This window comes from Leiobunum rupestre, chromosome 3, assembly GCF_980474605.1.
Source record: "Leiobunum rupestre chromosome 3, qqLeiRupe1.1.hap1, whole genome shotgun sequence".
Taxonomy (NCBI): Eukaryota; Metazoa; Arthropoda; class Arachnida; order Opiliones; family Sclerosomatidae; genus Leiobunum; species Leiobunum rupestre.
This window is the reverse complement of record NC_143386.1, coordinates 21219093-21244301: the sequence shown is the minus strand read 5'-3', so window position 1 is coordinate 21244301 and position 25209 is coordinate 21219093. Positions and strand designations below refer to the sequence as shown.

The window sequence follows — 25209 nt, the reverse complement described above, 5'->3', positions numbered from 1 at the left end:
TAGACGTTCTTGTAACTTGAAAAATCCTAAATTCAATGGGCAACCGTTTTGCCATGGCAACGAAAAATGTTTTTGACAATACAAAATATTAAATTTTCCCATTGAAAATAACATGGGATTTTTACCTGAAATTGATCAAAAGTTGATCAATTTTGATGTTTTATTGTCAATTTTTTTTTTTGGCATTTTCGAAATTTTGAAATTTGTTGAAATTTTTTACAGGGGGGGGGGGGGGGCTAGGAATCGGTCAGAATCCCATGTTATTTTCAATGGGAAAATTTCCATTTGATATTGTCAAAAACACTTTTCGTTGCCATGGCAAAACGGTTGCCCATTGAATAAATTCCCTTTAGGATTTTTCATTATACATGAAAGGTCTACCAATCCCCCGAGTTTGAACAAAAACCGGTGGGTTACACTTCGGGATGTCTCCTTGTCAGTGTTGTGGTTAGCGCCTTCTTTTTGCAGCAAAGGTACCGGGTTCGATCCCAGCCGGCGGTATTGGCGAAAACTTGGAGCTCCTACCTTGTTGAGTCTGCAAGTTCTCTCCTCACTGGTTAAAGGGGAAGAATATAATAAAAGCCTCTTTTTAGTTCAAGCTGACCGTTTCTGTTTTAACAATTACATCATTGAATTATATTTTTCTTATTAGGCTGAACCTTTCTCTAGTGCTTAAAATAATTTTGATAATTCTAATATTAATAGTTAACGAGATATAAGCTCCTAACTAAAGGGTAGTTTGGGCGCTTGCCCAACTTGTTTAGCTCCGGGGGGTCCGAATTAAAACGTAATAACTTAATTACTTTTAAATTTAAAGTTGTCAAAATTATTTTAAGCACTAAACAAGTGGCTGTTCTACACTTAAATATTAATTTTATAAGTTAAAATACAAAATTTAAGAGTTCAGCTTGAAATAGCGCGAAATTAGACAATGGTCACTGTAGTCTTCCCCCAAGAAAACTTGTCGAGGTTAAAGGTAATAATGGGTGTAAGGAGCTGTTATTTCGCGTGGCATTAAGGGGTTGCCACCATCCTCCTACGCATTGTAATCCATTCACTTGAATTAATGGCATTAAAAGTCGCTCGATGACTTAAAGTTGAATAAATTATTTCACAAGTTGTTTATTAACGTAACTGGTGCAGAAATTTTAATATAGAGGTTCATACTAACTGTAAATACTCTAGTTACCTTGTGACATCAGAAGAAAATATGAACCTGATTACGTAGTTCACCCATACTCCGCAATCTAATTTGGCGCTGTATGTAATTCCCAGGTAACGATGCGATATATTTTTAGGCCAAGGCTTATTGAAAACTAAAACGCTAGTCAAACCAAAAATAACCTTTATTTGGGCGAAATAACAACAAATTATTGAATTAGGATGTAAAAATGACTTTTGTAAACCTTCGCTTCGATTGTGAAGGTCATTGCTTGGAAATTTGAAATGAAAAATGCTTTTTCACTCGTATTTATGGCCATGAGTACGGCTCATGGGTGACGTATCATAACCAGGGTTGCTAGTTTTTTTACATTGAAATTCCCTGACTTTTCCAGGTTTATCTGACTTTTTTCGGTGCCAAATTTTTGCATTTTTAATCTATATTTTAGTACGTATAATATTTGCGACCGATATTAAAATCCATGACATTTCCCTGAGATTTAGAGCCATTTTCCAGGTACTAAAGCAGCTGTGATAACGAAATGTACTAGCACAGGAATCCATACCTCTACTTGGAATGCTTATCCTGGCGTATCGCGTATGGTAAGATCACTCTGACGGCTTTGGCCCCGCCTACGAGATAAAAAAATCCCCTCTGCGCGCGCTTCCCTCTCACGTTTTGTTTGTTAAGTTCACATAGTGACGTTAAAACAGCCACATCGAGACGAAAATCCCCCGCGATAAGCATTCCAAGTAGAGCTATGGATTCCTGACTAGGATTATTTCCTACTACAGCCGTAGTAACTTTTTTTAATATATATTTTAAGTAGTTTTTTTAATTTAATACAGTTTTAATTTAATTACACAAAGTCATATTTAATTAGATAAAGTAAATATTTGTCTTATAGAGGCACTAATTTTTGTCATGGTGTTGCAATAAAAATATTTAATTTATTATGGAGGACTCATGAGGCATATTAATTTTAATTTATTAAAAACATATATACAACTTAAAATAAATAATAATAAACGTTGTGTCCAGCTTTATTTTAAGTTGTATATATGTTTATAATAAATTAAAATTCATATGCCTCATGAGTCCTCCGTAATAAATTAAATATTTTTAAATATTTGTCTTGTCTATCCGAACGCATTACATTACCGGAAATTAATAGGTCTAAAACATTTTCCTGAGTTACCAAAGATTATTCGGATAAAAATTCCATAATTTTTCCTGATCATTTCCAGTCAAAAGTTGTCAATTTTTTAAATTAAAATTAGCAAACGCTTTCGATTGACAACGAAATTAAATTCCCTGGATTTTCCATCACGCTTTTAATGGTATTTAAAATTTTAAGTCGCTTATCTCGTCGAGTTGCTATTCCTCTTGTGTATTTTCTACGGTTTAACCCGAGATTCAATCTTATAATTTTATTTCTTAGCCACTAGAGGTACAGGGAAGTGCCGGTTGTGGGTGGTACCGACGTCACTGTGGCTTCTGTCTCGTTCTTCCGGAAAACCGCCCACTGGCACACTCTTTTTCTCGGGAAATACCACTAAGGATATCGAGTGTACAAGTCAATCGAAATCTAAACCCCACAAGCATTATAAAAACCAGGGTTTGCTGATTCAAATAAATTTGATTTTTATCATAATTTTTACCACCCCATGTATTTCAAAAGAGGAATAAAAATAGCAAAAAATTAATATTAAATAATTGAATTTCATTCGGATTTAATTTAGTTCAAGATTAGTTAACTGATAAATTACATAAAAATCAATAAAATCAAAAAATCCGAAATAAAAATGAAAAAAAAAGTTCTTAAAAAAATTAAAATACATAGAAAAAGCAAACTTAAAATATTAAATAATAATTAAATTTAATTAAGATTTAATTTAATTCAAGATTAGCTAACTGATAATTGTATAAAAATCAATAAAATCAAAAAATCCGGAATAAAAACTGACAAAAAGTAGGTTCTTAAAATACATAGAAAATCTGAGCAAACTAAATATTAAATAATAATTAAGATTAAATTTAATTTAATTAAGATTAGCTAACTGATCAATAGCGTAAAAATCTAAAAAAAAATCGATTTAAATAAAAAATCGATTGATTTAATTTGTATTAAAAAAAATAAAAAAGTGCCAATCCTGATAGAAAATTTGAAAAATGAACAATTTCAAAATATAACAGTCGGTAAAAGTGCAATTTTCTGCCCAGGAAAAGTGCTTTGTCTGTTAGTTAGTATGGTTATCTACACCTTCACAGAACACCGTAAAATATGTATTTTTCGCGTCGGATTTGGGCACACCCAACCCGGGCTACATCTCTCAGCCTTGAGATGGCTTAAGACAATAGGCGGATTCATATCAGACGTGTCCACACGGATAATGGAAATTCACTGAACCATAAATTTCTTCAATGGGTGTATATATGATTACATTCATGACTAAACTTTACAGTTGCCTGCCACTATAATGCATTTCATTCTACGGGATGGAGAATAATTATGTTGAGACCGCCGGCGATAGTTCTTGGTCCACACGCGCGAAATCGCTTCACCCTCCTGGTTCGCTTATAGCCAAGCCTTAAGGGGGAAGACTACAGTGGCCGTTGTCTATTTTCGAGCTATTTTCAAGCTGAACTCTTTAAATTTTGTATTTTAACTTATAAAATTAATATTTAAGTGTAAAACAGCCTCTTGTTTAGTGACTAAAATAATTTTGACAATTTTAAATTTTAAATAAATTAAGTTATTACGTTTTAATTCGGACCCCCGGAGCTAAACAAGTCGGGCAAGCGCCCAAACTACCCTTGAGTTAGGACCTTATATCTCGTTAACTATTAATATTATAATTATCAATATTATTTTAAGCCTAATAAGAAAAATAAAATTCAATTGTGTAATTGTTAAAACAAACGTTCAGCTTGAACGAAAAAGAGGCTTTTACCCTTAACGCCATTTCAAATTATGACCAGAATTTTGAAATTACTAAAATGTATCCCAAAACTATTAGTTAATAATGTTTACTCTACATACAGTAATATTATTTGACTTTATTTAGAATTATATTCCCATTATTTTGGAAAATACGAGCAATTTTACATCCCCGCCTTGACGTTTGAAAAGCGATTCTAAGCGAACCGACTTGGACGAGTTGCTTCCCGAACCAACACGAAGCGATTTCGAACGCTGGTTTTCAAAACTAGTCGTCTTTATTTATTTTATATTTTTTTAATAATCAGCTGGGCTATTACCGGATTACAACGCGTAGAAAGATGGTGGCAAGCCCTTCACGCCACGCGAGCCAACAGCTCCCTACACTAACTATTACCGTTAACCTCAACAAGTTTTTATGGAAGGGGAAACCGAAGATCTCGTGGGAAAACCCCTTAAACCAGTGAGAAGAGAACTTGCAAACTCAACGCGGAAGGAGTAGTTCCGAGTTTTCACCCAGTGCCACAAGCTGGGATCGAACCCGGCTCCTCTCGCTGCGAGGCGAAAGTGCTAACCACTCCGCCACCCCAACCAAGGATTTAAAAAAAAACATGATTTTTTTAAAAACGTAAATACCAAAAAACCAATTATCTTTTAAAAAACCATACGTGTTTTTAAAAAAATTAATAAATCCCAAAAAAACAAAGTATTTTTTAAAAATGAAGTTGTATTTGAAAAATCAGCCAATCGGAGGAAAAATTCTAAAACAATGGCCAAACATTACTAATCATTTTCTTCAAGCTATTGGGCACTATTTAAACTCACAATGCAATTTGTTGTGTCACGTTAAAAGGCTGATTTCCTAACACTTACAATGTTAGTCATCCGTGTGAGCGGGGATCTATCGTTGAAGAGGCAGGGAATACGCGACCTATCAGCTTTATTGAATATCAATTAGCCGATGCTGATTTACATAACATCTACATTCAACCCGAGGGGAATCTGGATTAACGCTGAGTCGTTATTTCCGCAATTAACGACACAGACCTCGAGCGCCAAATCCACAAGTTGGCAAAAGGACAAACATAGTTCGGCGCTTAAGACGCCCTCCATCGCACTAATATTAAATTATCAATTTATTTAAGTCAATATTACTTTAACCCTTAATTTATTTCAGTCAATATTCGTTTAATTCTTAATCCTTAATATAATTCAATATTATATCAAGAATAGATCTATCAATTCTTGATTATATTAAGGATTAAAAATTAAACTAATATTGAAATATAAGGATTAAGAATTAAACTAATATTGAAATATAATAAGGATTAAGAATTAAACTAATATTGAAATATAAGGATTAAGAATTAAACTAATATTGACTTAAATAAATTGAGAATTAAACTAATATGGACTTAAATAAATTGAGAATTAAACTAATATGGACTTAAATAAATTGAGAATTAAACTAAAATTGACTTAAATAAATTGAGAATTTAACTAATATTGAATTATATGAAGGATTAAGAATTGAACTAATATTGAATTATATGAAGGATTAAGAATTGAACTAATATTGAATTATATGAAGGATTAAGAATTGAACTAATATTGAATTATATTAAGAATTAAGAATTAAACTAATTCAATATTAGTTTGATTCTTAATCCTTAATATAATTCAATATTAGTTTGATTCTTAATCATAAATATAATTCAATATTAGTTTGATTCTTAATCATTAATATAATTCAATATTAGTTTGATTCTTAATCCTAAATATAATTGTGTCCACCAAAACGAAATTAGTCTCTTGATCAGAGTATAGCTCCGGTGGCATCTACGAGGCGCCAAACTGAAAAGCGCACGCGTTGACGAGTACCGAATGTTGCTGGGGTCGAGGATCGCGGATATTATTTGCTGATTCTAACTAAATATTCAAAAACCTTCAGCTGAAATAGACCTATATTCAATAATCTAATTAGGTTGAGCTAAATTTTAGTAACCAAGAAGGAAGCAAAACTTAACTTTAATTTTCTTTGACATTATGAATTAAATTAATATTTTTTTAATACCATTCGCAGATGGTTTTGTATTTTCAAACATGGTTTAAATAATCTATTATGCCTGAACATTATTTTTCCCATTTAAATTTCATTTAGAAACTATGGAAATTTCAGAATAAGCTTCTTCGTCGTAGTATAAGTAACATAACACCTCTAAGTATGACATTAGGAAATTTATAACTACATCCTTTCTTCACAATGACGCCAATTTATTTTCTAATATCAGGCAAGGCGTTTTAAAAGTAAAAATAATGGTAAATTGTTACTTCGTTTTGGAAGGTAGTTTTTTTTCGATTTTGAGACCCACAAAATGATTAAGAATTAACGAACAGGGTTAAATTAAGAACCAATTTTAAATTGGATGGTTCTAACTGTTAGAAATGTTTTAAAATGTGTAAATAAATTGAAGGTGTTAAATAGTGATAAATACATACTATAATACCTAATATTATTGATTGTGGTAAATATATTTTTTTAAATCCTACAAATAGTCTTAAAAACGAATTCAGATTGCCAATAAATTTGGCTAAATAAGCCCAGAGTTTCTGGATTTTAAGTTAGAAAATAGATTATGGCCTAAGCTAGATATTTATTTAAGAATTTTTTTTAAATAAAATTATGATTTTTCTACGTCGTCTGCAAGAGTATTATTTAATATTTTACTTTCTGTAAATTATTTCTACTTCTTTTGTGACAAATGAGCTTCAAGTTACTTTCTTTTCTTAGTACAAGTTTTTCTTGGTACCTTATTTACCTTAATTTCATAAAATAATTTACGTTTCGTCATTTTTGGCCATATTTGCCATTGTCAATAGGAAAATGACACTTCTCTCTTAATATTATTCACTTCTGATAGCAGCAGGGCCCCCACTCAAATTTTTATTTTTTTATAGGAAAATAGGATTATATTTCTAAAATTATATGACTTTATAGGACTATTTTTTAAAAATTATATGACTTTATAGGACTATTTTTACAAAATTATATGACTTTATAGGACTATTTTTACAAAATTATATGACTTTATAGGACTATTTTTACAAAATTATAGGACTTTATAGGACTATTTTTACAAAATTATATGATTTTATAGGACTATATATGCTATTTAATTTACCAACTTTATGCATTTAAAAACAAAATCTATATTTAGATAAATAAATCTTTGATTTTCACTTAAAAATAGAAACTATTTAACCATTTTATCACAAAAATATACTAGTAGCTAACCAGGGTTGGCAAAAAACCGGCTTTTTTAAAAATTGAAAAATCCAGTAGGGTTAAAAGCGGCTGTAACCGGTAGTTTAATCCGGTTTAAACCGGTTAAAACGATTAATAAAAAATGAGAAAATTGGTTATATCAAGCCCTCATTGCTCAAATTTCCCGATTTAAAAATTACGTTTTTGCGCGTGACAGTACCTTTACATTGTGAGGTATAGCAGACTTATTTACCCGCTTTTATACCCTAACATGGCAGCGTATTTTCACGCTCAAAATTAATTTTAAGATACCCTAATTGCTTATATGTTAGCTCTCATTACTTGCGACAAAAAGGGAAGGTTAAGTATTGTCAATGTTTCTAATTAATTTCTCAATTTTTTTATAAAAAAAGTGGTTTTAACCATGGATTTTATTTGGTGGTTAAAACCGGCTTAAACTAGGGTGGTTTAATCCAGTCTGGCTGGCTCTTGCCAACCCTGTAGCTAACCATGTTAACAATAACAAATTAATAGACTAGAATGACTTTGTATAGGAATTTATCCTATAGCTAAATCTAGCAATTTAACTGAGTGGTTGGATTTGAAATGGGCAAAATATCAAAATAATAGGATTTTATAGGACTTTTTGGGGATTTCGCTAAAAATATAGGATGTTATAGGACATTTTTGAAAATATGGGATTTTATAGGAATTATAGGACCTCTGGGGGCCCTGTAGCAGTAATAAATTATTTTTTATTAATAAAAAAGTTTAAATTTAAACTGGATTCGGTTGAAACTGCGGATATTTTAGTCGAATTTGGGATGGTCTTTGAAATAACCCTGAATCTGAGCAATTAAAAAGTTTAAGGGCAGGTTTGATCGTAGAATAAACGACGTTTAATTTCGAAAAGGGAGTGCCACAGTCGTGGTTGCATTGTTGCGTCTTAGATCATGTACGGAATTCGCGTGGGACTCCATTACATCACGAGGCAAACTCTTGACCCCGAAAAAAACAGCTTCTCTTATAAATAGTTCCAAGACCTACATTTGGAACAAATCTCGTCACCATTTCGAAAAAGCGGTTCTTACTATTCGGAATTTTCAAATAATTTATTACCTTTAATAACCCGAAAATTGACGAATTTAAATTTTTGCGTAACGCAAACCAAATATCAAGGACTTCTACAAATTTCAATCCAATATAATATACAATATAAAACGTGTTAGTGAAACTTGTAGGAACCTAGACCGTTAGACGTAGCTTTTTTGTTTAGCAAAGTTTTATTTTAAATCCATCTTTTTACGTAATGAAAAATATATATTTTTTAAATTGGGTAAAAAGTTTCGGTAATAGTTTAATTTAATTTTTAGTTTACATGACGTAGATATCCAATCATCTATCAAAAGCGTCAATTATTGTTTAAAAATAACTATTCCAAAACTACTTAAGTTAAACAAGTTTCATTAAATAAAAAAGGCCAACCCAATAAATTATGTGAAAATGCAAGAGTATGGTTGTCCGATTGTAATCAAAGTAAATAAATCGATGTAAATAAAATAAATCGATGTAAATAAAATAAATCGATGTAAATAAAATAAATCAATGTAAATAAAATAAATCAATGTAAATAAAATAAATCAATGCAAATAAAATAAATCAATGCAAATAAAATAAATCAATGCAAATAAAATAAATCAATGCAAATAAAATAAATCGATGCAAATAAAATAAATCGATGTAAATAAAATAAATCGATTTAAATAAAATAAATCGATTTAAATAAAATAAATCGATTTAAATAAAATAAATCGATTTAAATAAAATAAATCGATTTAAATAAAATATATCAATGTAAATAAAATATATCAATGTAAATAAAATATATCAATGTAAATAAAATTAATCAATGTAAATAAAATTAATCAATGTAAATAAAATTAATCAATGTAAATAAAATTAATCAATGTAAATAAAATTAATCAATGTAAATAAAATAAATCGATTTAAATAAAATAAATCGATTTAAATAAAATAAATCGATTTAAATAAAATAAATCGATTTAAATAAAATAAATCGATTTAAATAAAATAAATCGATTTAAATAAAATAAATCGATTTAAATAAAATAAATCGATTTAAATAAAATAAATCGATTTAAATAAAATATATCAATGTAAATAAAATATATCAATGTAAATAAAATATATCAATGTAAATAAAATATATCAATGTAAATAAAATATATCAATGTAAATAAAATATATCAATGTAAATAAAATATATCAATGTAAATAAAATATATCAATGTAAATAAAATTAATCAATGTAAATAAAATAAATCGATTTAAATAAAATCGATTTAAATAAAATAAATCGATTTAAATAAAATAAATCGATTTAAATAAAATAAATCGATTTAAATAAAATAAATCGATTTAAATAAAATAAATAGATTTAAATAAAATAAATAGATTTAAATAAAATAAATCGATTTAAATAAAATAAATCGATTTAAATAAAATAAATCGATTTAAATAAAATAAATCGATTTAAATAAAATAAATCGATTTAAATAAAATAAATCGATTTAAATAAAATATATCAATGTAAATAAAATATATCAATGTAAATAAAATATATCAATGTAAATAAAATATATCAATGTAAATAAAATTAATCAATGTAAATAAAATTAATCAATGTAAATAAAATAAATCGATTTAAATAAAATAAATCGATTTAAATAAAATAAATCGATTTAAATAAAATAAATCGATTTAAATAAAATAAATCGATTTAAATAAAATAAATCGATTTAAATAAAATAAATCGATTTAAATAAAATATATCAATGTAAATAAAATATATCAATGTAAATAAAATATATCAATGTAAATAAAATTAATCAATGTAAATAAAATTAATCAATGTAAATAAAATAAATCGATTTAAATAAAATAAATCGATTTAAATAAAATAAATCGATTTAAATAAAATAAATCGATTTAAATAAAATAAATCGATTTAAATAAAATAAATCGATTTAAATAAAATAAATCGATTTAAATAAAATAAATCGATTTAAATAAAATAAATCGATTTAAATAAAATAAATCGATTTAAATAAAATAAATCGATTTAAATAAAATAAATCGATTTAAATAAAATATATCAATGTAAATAAAATATATCAATGTAAATAAAATTAATCAATGTAAATAAAATATATCAATGTAAATAAAATTAATCAATGTAAATAAAATTTATCAATGTAAATAAAATTAATCAATGTAAATAAAATTAATCAATGTAAATAAAATTAATCAATGTAAATAAAATTAATCAATGTAAATAAAATAAATCGATTTAAATAAAATAAATCGATTTAAATAAAATAAATCGATTTAAATAAAATAAATCGATTTAAATAAAATAAATCGATTTAAATAAAATAAATCGATTTAAATAAAATAAATCGATTTAAATAAAATATATCAATGTAAATAAAATATATCAATGTAAATAAAATATATCAATGTAAATAAAATATATCAATGTAAATAAAATATATCAATGTAAATAAAATATATCAATGTAAATAAAATATATCAATGTAAATAAAATATATCAATGTAAATAAAATATATCAATGTAAATAAAATTAATCAATGTAAATAAAATTAATCAATGTAAATAAAATAAATCGATTTAAATAAAATCGATTTAAATAAAATAAATCGATTTAAATAAAATAAATCGATTTAAATAAAATAAATCGATTTAAATAAAATAAATAGATTTAAATAAAATAAATAGATTTAAATAAAATAAATCGATTTAAATAAAATAAATCGATTTAAATAAAATAAATCGATTTAAATAAAATAAATCGATTTAAATAAAATAAATCGATTTAAATAAAATAAATCGATTTAAATAAAATAAATCGATTTAAATAAAATAAATCGATTTAAATAAAATATATCAATGTAAATAAAATTAATCAATGTAAATAAAATTAATCAATGTAAATAAAATAAATCGATTTAAATAAAATAAATCGATTTAAATAAAATAAATCGATTTAAATAAAATAAATCGATTTAAATAAAATAAATCGATTTAAATAAAATAAATAGATTTAAATAAAATAAATCGATTTAAATAAAATAAATCGATTTAAATAAAATAAATCGATTTAAATAAAATATATCAATGTAAATAAAATATATCAATGTAAATAAAATTAATCAATGTAAATAAAATTAATCAATGTAAATAAAATTAATCAATGTAAATAAAATTAATCAATGTAAATAAAATTAATCAATGTAAATAAAATAAATCAATGTAAATAAAATAAATCGATTTAAATAAAATAAATCGATTTAAATAAAATAAATCGATTTAAATAAAATAAATAGATTTAAATAAAATAAATAGATTTAAATAAAATAAATCGATTTAAATAAAATAAATAGATTTAAATAAAATAAATCGATTTAAATAAAATAAATCGATTTAAATAAAATAAATCGATTTAAATAAAATAAATCGATTTAAATAAAATAAATCGATTTAAATAAAATAAATCGATTTAAATAAAATAAATCGATTTAAATAAAATAAATCGATTTAAATAAAATATATCAATGTAAATAAAATATATCAATGTAAATAAAATATATCAATGTAAATAAAATATATCAATGTAAATAAAATTAATCAATGTAAATAAAATTAATCAATGTAAATAAAATAAATCGATTTAAATAAAATAAATCGATTTAAATAAAATAAATCGATTTAAATAAAATAAATCGATTTAAATAAAATATATCAATGTAAATAAAATATATCAATGTAAATAAAATATATCAATGTAAATAAAATTAATCAATGTAAATAAAATTAATCAATGTAAATAAAATAAATCGATTTAAATAAAATAAATCGATTTAAATAAAATAAATCGATTTAAATAAAATAAATCGATTTAAATAAAATAAATCGATTTAAATAAAATAAATCGATTTAAATAAAATAAATCGATTTAAATAAAATAAATCGATTTAAATAAAATAAATCGATTTAAATAAAATACATTGATATATTTTATTTACATTGATATATTTTATTTAAATCGATTTATTTTATTTAAATCGATTTATTTTATTTAAATCGATTTAAATAAAATTAATCAATGTAAATAAAATATATCAATGTAAATAAAATTAATCAATGTAAATAAAATTTATCAATGTAAATAAAATTAATCAATGTAAATAAAATTAATCAATGTAAATAAAATTAATCAATGTAAATAAAATTAATCAATGTAAATAAAATAAATCGATTTAAATAAAATAAATCGATTTAAATAAAATAAATCGATTTAAATAAAATAAATCGATTTAAATAAAATAAATCGATTTAAATAAAATAAATCGATTTAAATAAAATAAATCGATTTAAATAAAATATATCAATGTAAATAAAATATATCAATGTAAATAAAATATATCAATGTAAATAAAATATATCAATGTAAATAAAATATATCAATGTAAATAAAATATATCAATGTAAATAAAATATATCAATGTAAATAAAATATATCAATGTAAATAAAATATATCAATGTAAATAAAATATATCAATGTAAATAAAATTAATCAATGTAAATAAAATTAATCAATGTAAATAAAATAAATCAATGTAAATAAAATAAATCGATTTAAATAAAATAAATCGATTTAAATAAAATAAATCGATTTAAATAAAATAAATCGATTTAAATAAAATAAATAGATTTAAATAAAATAAATCGATTTAAATAAAATAAATAGATTTAAATAAAATAAATCGATTTAAATAAAATAAATAGATTTAAATAAAATAAATCGATTTAAATAAAATAAATCGATTTAAATAAAATAAATCGATTTAAATAAAATATATCAATGTAAATAAAATATATCAATGTAAATAAAATATATCAATGTAAATAAAATATATCAATGTAAATAAAATATATCAATGTAAATAAAATTAATCAATGTAAATAAAATAAATCGATTTAAATAAAATCGATTTAAATAAAATAAATCGATTTAAATAAAATAAATCGATTTAAATAAAATAAATCGATTTAAATAAAATAAATAGATTTAAATAAAATAAATCGATTTAAATAAAATAAATCGATTTAAATAAAATAAATCGATTTAAATAAAATAAATCGATTTAAATAAAATATATCAATGTAAATAAAATATATCAATGTAAATAAAATATATCAATGTAAATAAAATTAATCAATGTAAATAAAATAAATCGATTTAAATAAAATAAATCGATTTAAATAAAATAAATCGATTTAAATAAAATAAATCGATTTAAATAAAATAAATCGATTTAAATAAAATAAATCGATTTAAATAAAATAAATCGATTTAAATAAAATAAATCGATTTAAATAAAATAAATCGATTTAAATAAAATAAATCGATTTAAATAAAATAAATCGATTTAAATAAAATAAATCGATTTAAATAGAGTAAATCGATTTTAACTAAATGTATTTAGCAGGAATGTTTCTGCGGTCGGGTAAAAACAAATTTCGGAGGAGAAATGACGAGGAAATGGTCGAGCACCGTTATGACACCCAAACCAACAGGAAGAAGCTGCCCACACCGATCCTTCGGGGTTTCTGGGGGGAACGAGTCCACCTACACACAATGGCACACTTGTTTCTTATTTTTAAGCGTGATTCATCGCGATCGGGATCTCAATTATTCCCTGTACGGCACGGGCCAACGCAAGGCTGCCGATTACATTATCCCCTTTTTCAACGTTCAAAATGAACGGCATTTATTTGCAGCTCTGAATTTACTAAACGTACTTCTCAATATTTTTTATTTTCAGAATAAAGTAGCTTCCTATTTTATTTTTAAGTAATTTGGGAAAATTATAAAGCATTTATAGCTATTTTATTATTACAGCAGAAACGTTTAGTGTTGTTAATTTTCCGGAAAAATTTTCCAGAAAATTTTCCGCAAATGGGAAAAATAAAAAATTGAAACATAAATTACTTTTAAGGGTTTTTAATTTTTTAAACTTTTTATCGACATAAAACGTCTAATATCAGTAAACATACTAAAACACATTACTTAACCTATGTTACATTGTTAATCAGTTTAAACTAATCTAGAGGTTTAGTTTTACTTTCAGATTCGAAAAAATTAGGCGAAAAAGCCGCTTTATTTAAATTTGCAAACAATATATTAAGCTAATCATAGAATTGAATTTTTTTTTTCGGAAAATATGTAAAATTTTCTCGGTCATTTTCCGGAAAATTTTCCGAGCGGGAAATTTTCCGACTTACAACACTACACGGTTTAATACAGCAAAACTATGGTACAATTACAGATAATTGTAATTCATGAAATAACATTGTCTATTTCGGCATATTTTTGGAGATTTTTAGATTTGGCCATTTATACAAAGTTTAAGATTTACAATCACTTAATTATTGTTCTAGCACTACCTACGTAATGATTAATAACGTAGGTAGTGGTTCTAGTGGGGTTTTTAGATTTTGAGCCAATGCGTTTGTACACACGTTTTTCTAATTATTTATTTATGATTTCTAGATTATTCGCGACCGAAAACTATCGCAACGCCCCCTTTGGTTCGCCATTGAAAGTTAGATAGGTGGGGGCTAAAGCAGACGCTATTAGTTTTTCCTCATCGTTATTCGTAAATTTGACTTTATAAATAATTATAATTGCATTTTAATATAATTTTTGTGTCGTTTGCTTATATTTTGATATGATTATTTAAGAAAAAAATATTTTTATTTGGTTTGTAGCAGACGCTAGATCATAGGTACCACCTCGAAGATGCTAGCTCCGTTGCGCCATCTAGACTCGTTTCGGTCACGAATAATTTCTATTGTATCACTTGTTTTCATTTAGCAAGAGGAACACTTCACGCGTAAAATATACTATGTACTTCAGGTATTACAGAAAACGTTGGCGCAGTTCAAAATGACTTCCAATTTTAACAAATGTTTAACGAAGCAAACAGTCAATACAAGGTTTGCTTAATCAGGGTGGTACATGACCTTAACTAATAATTAGTTAATCCTAAACGTTGAGGTTTCAACAATGAAATTTCGTAAATTGAAACAATGAATCTGTTTGCGTAAGTTCTCAACGGCCCTGACAAAATTGGAATGTCGAAATGCGATGTCGCGGCTAGTGACAATTTAAGAGCTGTCAACCCGGGGTTTTACAGAGGTTTCGTTTACGCTAGCTTGACTGTCACTGTCAAAGCATTTTGAAGAACCGATTTAAATTCACTTTTCTAAAGGAATTTTAAATGATTTCACCATTAATATTAAAATAGCTATATTTCTCAAAATGAAAAATATATAAACATGTTTATATTATTCACAAAAAGTTTATTGAGAAAAACATTAAATTTTCAATATATTTGTAAATTGTTGAGGTAATATTAAATTAATTACTATTGTTAGTATACACGATATAGATGCAAGTTTAACGGTGGACGTGATAGGATATTTAAAAGCTACACTTTGATCTTAGATAAATGACTTTTTAAATGTTTAACAATAATTTACCAAGTCAACAATTTTGTACATAAATATTTATAGTTGCATATCAACATAAATACTTCATTAAAAGCTACACATTTGATCTCAGATAAATGACTTGGTAGATTATTGTTAAACATTTAAAAAGTCAACAATTTTTAAATATTTCATTTTCTTGTATCAAACTATCTTCAACCTTATTTTAAAAATATCGAATGTTCAAAATTAACATTATTCTATAATTTACAACGAAATTTTGTTGTATTACTCTTTGTGTCGTGTTTCAAAGTATTGTGTTAATTTTTGTTACAAAAGGTTTGAATTTCAACCATAAGTTCTTTGTTATTATATAAAAAGGATTTTAAAGTTGATAACTGCATAATAATAATTTGACCATAGTTCAAACGATTAGTTAAGGTTTTTGTTGTAAAAAAACTATGGTTTTTTAGTGTAAAAATTACGTAACCATATCGAACAAATTACAAGTCAAGGTTTTAAAAAATTGGATAGCGACTGCCTTAAAATTTCAGTGCCAAAATTTTTTATCACGCTTAAAATTCATAATGTACAAATTCTTGAGGTTAGATGGGCTAACAGCCAAAAAAAACTTGTTAAACAACAGCCAACGATAAAGAGGAACCTAAACCATAAATAATAGAAAAATGTCTTACCTATGTTAACCAATTTGATGTTATCAGCAGCCATGGCATTGAGGGCCGTTTGGACATTTTCCAAATACTGGTGTTGATTGAGAGGTTTGCGTATCTTCTTCAATTTCTTCTTCTGCAGCACTTCGATCAACGCGATTAATTTGAGACCGTCGCAAAAGTCCGTTTGCAAATTAGTCGCCGTTAATCCGACGGCTTTCAAATTTTCGTTCACCCAATTGGTGAAGGTTTTCTCTTGGATTTCGACCCAAACGAATTCGTCGCCACGTATGTGCATGGCTTTGGCGGCGTGACCCTCGGGAGAGCGAGCTTGGAGCCCGCTGTGGCTGAACCCCAAATCCGATGCCTCCATTCTTCGCCGAAAGAAATAAAACTCGCCCGACAAACAATCTTAGGACGCGATTATCCAGAAAACGTCGAAAATCTAGACATATTAAGAGGTATCACGGTATTCGTATCCAAAGTGCCGTACGAAACGCGTCCAGGACGCGCACTGAGAAGACGACTTTCAAGAACAATTTTCGAGAATTCGGTACATTCCAACGCCGCCAGATATATTTTTAGGCCATTACGTTTAACGCGTCCTCCGCGGCGCGCTAAGCCTCGGTGTATTTTTCGTTTCCAGCGGGCAGGGATACCTGTTGGAGCCACGTTCACGCGTCGAATAGACTCCCCTCCATTCGTCGGTCGGGGTCGGCAAAACCGGACTGACAGGTGAAGCGTACCTATAGCCGCGAATACCGAAAACTTCCAAATTCGTTTGTCAGCCCCCTTCCCACCCTGCACGGTCCCGCTTGAGTAAACTTTCCGAGATAGTCTCGCGGTATGAGGGTAAAACTTATTCGCGAGTCCTAAATAGTGTGTTTTTTTGGAGAGTCATACTTTAATCGAACCGTTCGCGTAAAAAAAAATAATTTATGCTTATTTATATTCGTTTCACAAAGGTAGATGCGTCTTTCTTTTAGGTATACGTTATAGCAAAAGTAAATAAGTTATTTCTTACGAGATTTAGGATGTAAAAAGGCAACATACGGGGACAGAGCCCCACAGAAATAAAACTGAGGATAAATAGCCACCAAAGAAAAATTTCTAATCTCACTGTCCGAATTCAGTCTTTTTACAGAAGTTATTTTAATATTGAAGTAGCAGTTAACATTAATATGAAATAAGCGTAAAATTGATTTGAATAGGTTCGTCCAAATAGAAAATCGCGTCGTCGTGTACCCCGTTTTACCCAATTATTTAGATATTCTATAATACCTTCGTAATGCATGTGGCCAAGATAGCCTTAATCAATGAATTCATTGACGGACAAGATATTAGAAAGAACACTTTTTTAAGAATTAAAGTTACAAGGATTTCTTGCTTATTTGAACGTATGTCTATAATATTATTGCATAAGTTTGTCGCTATCATAAGAAGAAAATCTCCCCTAGCGAGGCGCTGTCAAAGGCTACTTGTGACGCGTTAGCAAGCGGACGCAAAACAGCGACGAAGCCCGTGATGCAGTCTGTCTTGCGAATAGCTTTCAGTAAAACTTTTGCATGTGAAGAATACGAAGTGTCACACTTATGTAACAATAATATACATTTATGGTTTTAAGCTTGGATAAATAATAGTAGTTCCTACCTGGATATATCACTCTACCGTTCCGCGTGCATTTGCCAAGTGTTTGTTACTGGTTCTTACTTGTAGAAGGCTGCGAGTTACGGGAGTTTCGGAAATTCTCCGCTAACTTCGCCGAAGCGGCGCTGCTGTCGCAAACGCCAATTGCTGGTCAGGTTTTATTTCAGGTAGGAACTACTATTAATCCAAGTTTTAAGTACATACATTTTTTTAGGGATGTTTATTTTCCGGAAAAAATAAAATGCGGAAAATTTTCCAGAAAAGCAAATCGGAAAAATAAAAATTTTAAACATAAATTACCTTTTAAGAGTTTTTAATGTTTTTAAGTTTTTATCGATATAAAATGTCTAATATCAGTAAACATACTACAAAACATTAATAGCGTTACATTGTTAATCAGTTTAAACTAGTCTAGAGGTTTAGTTTTACTTTCAGATTCGAAAAAATGAGGCGAAAATGTCGCTTTATTTAAATTTGCAAACAATATATTAGACTTATCATGGAATAAAAACTTTTTTTTTATTGTTTTCGGAAAAATACGGAAAATTTTCCGACTTACAACACTACATTTTTTAATAAAAAATAATGGCCCAGGCCCACACACTAATTTTTCCCGATGGCCACTGGGAAACATGTATCTTCGTAGGTCCGAGGTAGTTTTCAATGAGCGCCATTTTCCCGCCGAACCGCGGAAGCATACGTCTTAAAACTACCGTGTGTATTACTCCGCCAGTCCGCCTACCAACGTAAACTGTAAAAATTACACTACGTTGGGACATTTTACCCAGCACTATTTTTCATCGCAAATTAGCCTGAGACGGCTTTAAAGGGAATATAACCTCTGGTATTTCTGTCGCCCTCCGAGGGTTCCAATATTGTCCGCTGCCTCCCACGGCTTTTCACACCGGCGGCGCTGATAATCGCTGATTGTGAAGGGAATAAAGGAAATTGATGGGGTCTTCCATAAAGAACGCGTTGGAGGTTCTATTCCCTTTAAGGGAAGTAACAGATTCTGTACATTTTGATCTGTATGAACAAGCGGTTTGGCGAAAATTAGGCCTTCCTGTAAAATAACATTGGCCTTCTTGTTTCGATGTTGCTGCTACGTCACGGGTGACGTATCGATGACGTTTTACTACGAAAACCCTTGGACACAGGGAAAATTCTAAGAGGCACCCTGTTTTTACGAACAAATTGAACTGAATTTCTATGTATTTCGTGACGAATGACCTACATAAAAACAATATCGGCAAGCATAGCATATCTTATGGAAAGGCCTATTAGCCCCCAACAGAATCAGCGCCGAGCCTGTGAAGGCTTTAGTGAATAATGATGTATTTACCTTGCACATGTATTCTTCAAACAAATAACACAATTTTATCATTATTATTTTCATTCGAGCCATTTTCAAACAGAGATATCATCACACAGGGTTATTAATAATTCGAAAAAACTGATAAATTTGATTTCAATCACATCATGTATTTAAACGAATTCAAAAATAATTGTAGCAATAGGCGCTTCAATGAAACATCTTCAGGGAAATGGCCAAGAAGTAATATTTCCGAGAGCCAGGACCTACAAGTCTCTGTTGGGGTACTCATAATTGGTCCGAAACGATGTGTCATCGATATGAAATTAGTGACAAATTATGTTTCCTATAGGCTTCGTGCGTAGTTTAAATTTTGGTCATAAGTATCGCCGCCTACCGACCGAGTTTTAAATTAATATATTGTCTCTGCATAACAGCCGAAAGTTCAACCGGAAAACCTAGAAATTCAAAAGGTGTCTGCTATTTCTTCACATATTTAGTTTACGGGTGTTAAGGTAGATGGCGCTATGTTTCCTAAGCCTATAAGTGGGTTAGTTCCCTACCTTCCACCATTCCACGTGTTAAATGTCTGGTCTGAGCGTGATAAAACATTTTTGATAAACTTCAATCGAAGTCATTAGGCCTAAGATGAGCTTTATGCATCATCGTCACATTCCTATATTAAAATGGGGGTAAAAATGTCACGTCACCCTCCAGAATTTAAATTATATAAACACAAGTACGTATTTATCTCAACGTAGCGAATTTTGAAGACGCAAGTAAATTATGTTACGGTTCGTATAAGCGTGTCTGAAATATGCCACATATCGCAATTCGATTCCGGAAGCTAAATTATCAATTATTTCAAGATACAGTCTCAATTTAATATTTTTTCTCGTTTATTATTTATAATCGCATAATTAGTTTTCTACACGTAAAACAATAAAAAGTGAAATTGCGGATGTAATTTTATAATTTTAGGGTTTAATTTTTTAACATTCTAACTAAATTCATTTAAGAGAGCGTAGGATTTGATATGTTGATTATAAATCCCCATATTTTGCTAGAATTAAAAAGCCAAATCTTTTTAATTTTCCCAAAATTAGTTAATAGCCTTTGCACAGTAAACATTTGGTTTAAATTTTGGCCATAAGTATCGCCGCCTACCGACCGAGTTTTAAATTAAATATATGAAAATTGTCTGCTCGTTCGAAATTATCTCTGCATAACAGCTGAAAGTTCAACCGGAAAACCTAGAAATTCAAAAGGTGTCTGCTATTTCTTCACATATTTAGTTTACGGATATTATGGCAGATGGCGCTATACTTCCTAAGCTCGAAGCCTATTCAACTATATACTTCTGATACAACTTACTGTCTCCAAATTCCCCTTTTATAACTGGGCGCATTTATAAACTTTATTATTTAAATTGAGAAAAGATGGCCATAATTTTAAATAAATATGTACTTAAAATATTTTTGTTTTTGGAAATTGTAAAAGTAATTAAAATTTAGTATTAGAAGGTGAAATAAATTCCAACGGCTTCCTGCCATTGAAGTTAAGAATATAGTACTTCTAGAGCCACAAATTACATCTGCCGTGGCTGGGCTGTTGAGGAACACTTTCTTGGAATTGTTTACGAACTGAAAGTTATCATTAGTCGGTGGCGTCATCTATCTTTCAAATAAAAAAAATGTCGTCTGCTTATACTCGTTTGACGCTAGTAGTTAATGCGTAATCAAGATGTTTTCTCAGCACAGAGCCCTCTAGTGTCTAAAATACGCGAGACTTCCACTAAGCCGAAATATCTGGTTTCCGATAGATAGGCGGAATATTAGGCTAAAATGATAAAAAATAAAAATGTTTTTCTCGGCGCCACGAGCTCATGTTTTTTTTATCACGCGTGATTCGCACGCAGGCTTCAAAACCAAGCCAAAGCCCCTCGCGACTCCAGAACGTGCTTTCCGATATTATTCTGAAATTTTTATGAAAAAGTAGTCATCCAAAACGGTAAGTCGCGAGTCCAAGTCACAGCTTGAAGAGAGTATCTTTGCCGAAAAAAGGTTCGGTTAGAAAATTAGCATTAAAGCAATAGGAAGTGTCATACTTATTTGTATTATGTTACTTTTGATATTATACATAATTATAAGTAAGTGTTCCTCGAAACCCTAGCCACAGTAGGTAAAAATTGTGACTTACAAGTACTTTATTCACCACTCAATGTTCCCAGCCTCGGAAGGTTTTTTGAATTTTGGCGTAAGAAAAAAAAGAGTACAATTTCGGGACGGCATGGCTGCCAGCACCACTTCGAAACTTCAACTGTCACTGAAGTCATTTCGCCCGTTTTTCACGTCTATGATGATTCAATTCAACTGATAATATACGTTTTAATTTAACAAATTCAAAGTTATAGTTGAATTTACAGTTAAACGACCATTTTTGTAAAGCGGGGGGGGGGGCAGAATAACATAGTGTGGGGAATTGGTGCATATAGCGTAGAGCCTTCACACCAAGCGCGCCAAGGGAAAATATATACAAATATATATACACACAAAAAAAGTGAAAAGCGAGAAAAAATAATAATGAAAACTCACAATATAACACGACCGAGTAAAATACACAATGAATGTCAGAAAAAAGTTCTCAGATCCGAATGGCACGTCGGAGAATGACGCGGGTGGCAGCGACCACCTCGGCGAAGCCCGCGTGAACCGCCTTGAGGACCCCATGTAAAGAAACCGGTAGATGCCTCTTGTGGAGGGCGGAGTGTAGACGCAGCCGAGGTGCAAGCTGGTCGAGGCAGACGAAGAGAATGTGTTCCACAGTGTCAACAGCACCGCATTTCGTGCAACTGTCTGTGGGAGACAGGTTGAATCGAAAAAGTAGCATCTTTGTCGGAAGTCGGTTATAGCCGAGACGCGCCAAAAGAGTGTCATCGCGTCGCGTAAGCTGTAAACGCGTGATTTCGCGTGAACCCGGGTTCGGCTTCGCGCGATAGAGAGCGTACGCGGACGCACGAGTCCTCCAGGAATCAACCCAAGTAGTGGTCCGGACCTTGCTGCACACTGACTTCAGTTCGGAGAGCGTCGCGGGGATAAAGAAATCCACCTTAGATGGCCGCGGAAGACCGGTGACCCCCGCAAGTCCATCCGCCGTTTCGTTGCCCTCCACTCCTACATGAGCCGGGCACCACAGGAGAGTCACCGAGTAAGGGTACTTGTCGCGGAGATCGTGAATTGCCGTGACCACCGGGTCAGTAGAGCGCTTATGGAGCATGGTGAGGGCACTCATAGAATCCGAGCAGACGATCACAAAGCTGTGAAGATGAGCAGACGCGTAGGAAAGAGCTAGTTGTATGGCGAGTAGCTCGATCTGGTGATGGGATGACCGGAATCGACATAGGAACGGGCTCCAACCCCTAGAGATGGAATTGCGAAAGCGGCGCTGGCGATTCCCGAATCCGAAGCGAGAGAACCGTCAGTGTAGATAATGGTCGCATCCTTGGCGAGAGCGTCAAGCGTCACGAGGAAAGATTGCCTTAGCGCGTCCGAGCAGAGGTCGCCTTTGCGAGAATGCAACCAGCGGGAGCTGACCTTCACCGTGGGCGGTTCCCAAGAAGGAGATGGGGTGGGTGGGATGTGACTCCTGGAGGTATGAAAGAGCCAGGAAAGATTATGCTATCTGGTTAAGTACCACGCACGAAGCAAGAAAGGGAGTCGGTCCGGTGCGAAGTGATGTTCAAAGACTTCCAAAGTGGCGAGATTGTCGCGGAGGAGAGTGGGGTAAAATTCTGGCGTGTCGGCTGCTCCACATGGCGTGAGAGTGTGAAGGTCCAGGATGGAACGACAAACGCTCAAAGGAGGAATTGCCGCCTCCGTTTCCATAAGTACTATGGGCGAGGAGTGCGGGACTCCCAGGATGACTCGAATAGCAGCGTTCTGTACTTTATCCAAAATGGCCAGAAAGGTGGCGGAACCGGACGCGTAGAGTGGGCTGGAATAGTCCAACCTGGATCGGATAAGATGGGTGTACAGGAGCCGGAGCACCCCCCCCCCCCTACTCGCTCCCCAATTGGTCGCCGAGACGGTACGCAGGAGGTTAAGACGCTTTAGTGAAGAAGTAGCAAGTGCCTCAACGTAAGGTTTCCACGTGAGACGGTCGTCAAAAATGACGCCTAGGTACCGGTACGTCCTGACCTTGGTCAATGGGGTGCCATCGAGACGGAGAGGGAGACCTTTTGTTTTGGTGAAGAGCAAATATTCGCACTTGAGGCGTTGAAAGTTGAGGCCCAAGCTGGAACCATACTCCAAGATATCATCAAGCGCTATCTGCATTGAGTCGTACAGAGGTTGAAGCGCCGGTCCACACTTCCAACCTGCGATATCATCTGCGTGTTCAAATTTGAGGGATCTCGTCCAACATAACGTCGAAGAGGATGGGGCTGATAGAGCTGCCCTTAGGGACTCCTCTTTTAACTGGATATACGTCAGAAAGCTCCCCATTAACTCTGACCTGGAAGGTTCTGCCCTTGAGAAAGTCCTCCACCCAACGAAGAAGATTTCCCGACAGACCCCAACGTTGAAGCTTGTAGAGCAGTGCTTGATGGTGGACACTGCCGAAGGCATCCTTTAGGTCGAGGAACACTGCAAGACAAGCTTTTATTTTCGAAATATAACGGTCAGCCTACTTAGATGGCGCCACGTGCTCGACGAAGAAACGTGATTTAGTTATTTATCTCTCAGCAACCAACCGACTTCGTTTCCCCAAACAGAACCCAAAATATTTTAGCTTACAGTCGCAATTTAATACTTTTTATCACTAATAATAGTTTGATTAGATTAAGAGAGGTCAAATAATAAATAAATAACTTTAGTTTTGAAATAAATTTAATAATTTTAAAGTTTATGATATTATTATTGAGGGGGTTTGAGTATTTGTGACGTAATTTCGGTGTGTGGTCTGTTCAATTGCTAGTTTAAAGGGAATAAAACCTCAGGTATTTGGTGTGGAATTTTAGGGCGGAGTTATTCTGAAACCGATTAAATCATGGCACTTATGGTACGTGCGACTTATGGTATTTGGTGTGGAACACCAGCGTTTGCAGCTCTCGCCGCTCCTGCCTTTGGCTTTAGAAAGGTTTGGCGCCACTGTGCAGATAAATTTGTAAAATATAAGGGGTCTTCCATAACGATTGCTTTGTAGGTTATATTACCTTTAAAGGGAATATAACCTCAGGTATTTGGTGTGGAACACCAACGTTTGCAGCTCTGGCCTTTAAAAATGTTTGGCGCCACTGTACAGGGAAATTTGAAAAATTGAAGGGGTCTTCCATAAAGATTACTTTGCAGGTTATATTCCCTTTAAGTTACGAGGGGAGAGGGGGGTTATGAAAAAACTCAGTGTTTTGCGTTACGTAATTTGTTGACAGTCCCTAATGCTAACATAGGTCTACGAGGGCAGTTATACAGAGGAACTAGCAATACATTGATTCGAAAATTGCTTAAAGGGAAGGAAACGTTTAAAGCGAAATCCTCAGCAGTTCGATTTCAATGCTTTTAATTGTACCATAAATAACACGTACCATAAGTTACATGTACTTTAAGTAACATGT

At 30.6% G+C, this 25209-nt stretch overlaps 2 protein-coding genes across 2 annotated transcripts in view; both read right to left on the bottom strand.

Moving 5' to 3' along the window:
• The window catches only part of jbug (filamin-type immunoglobulin domains fbug), an 89534-nt gene extending 72047 nt beyond the window's left edge, over nt 1-17487 (bottom strand). Inside the window, exon 1 of the mRNA XM_090167919.1 lies at nt 16664-17487. Coding sequence (XP_090024045.1) covers nt 16664-17012 — 349 coding nt within the window. The 5' untranslated portion in view covers nt 17013-17487. The remainder of the gene's footprint in view (nt 1-16663) is intronic.
• A 4754-nt stretch (nt 17488-22241) lies between these two features.
• Nucleotides 22242-24223, bottom strand: LOC149949793 (uncharacterized). Its single transcript, XM_090169502.1, has 3 exons — nt 23292-24223; nt 23015-23243; nt 22242-22970 (listed from the first exon to the last, which is right to left on the bottom strand). The coding sequence occupies exons 1-3, from the start codon at nt 24221-24223 to the stop codon at nt 22242-22244; spliced, it is 1890 nt and encodes a 629-aa protein (XP_090025628.1).
• Nucleotides 24224-25209: the final 986 nt, after the last annotated feature.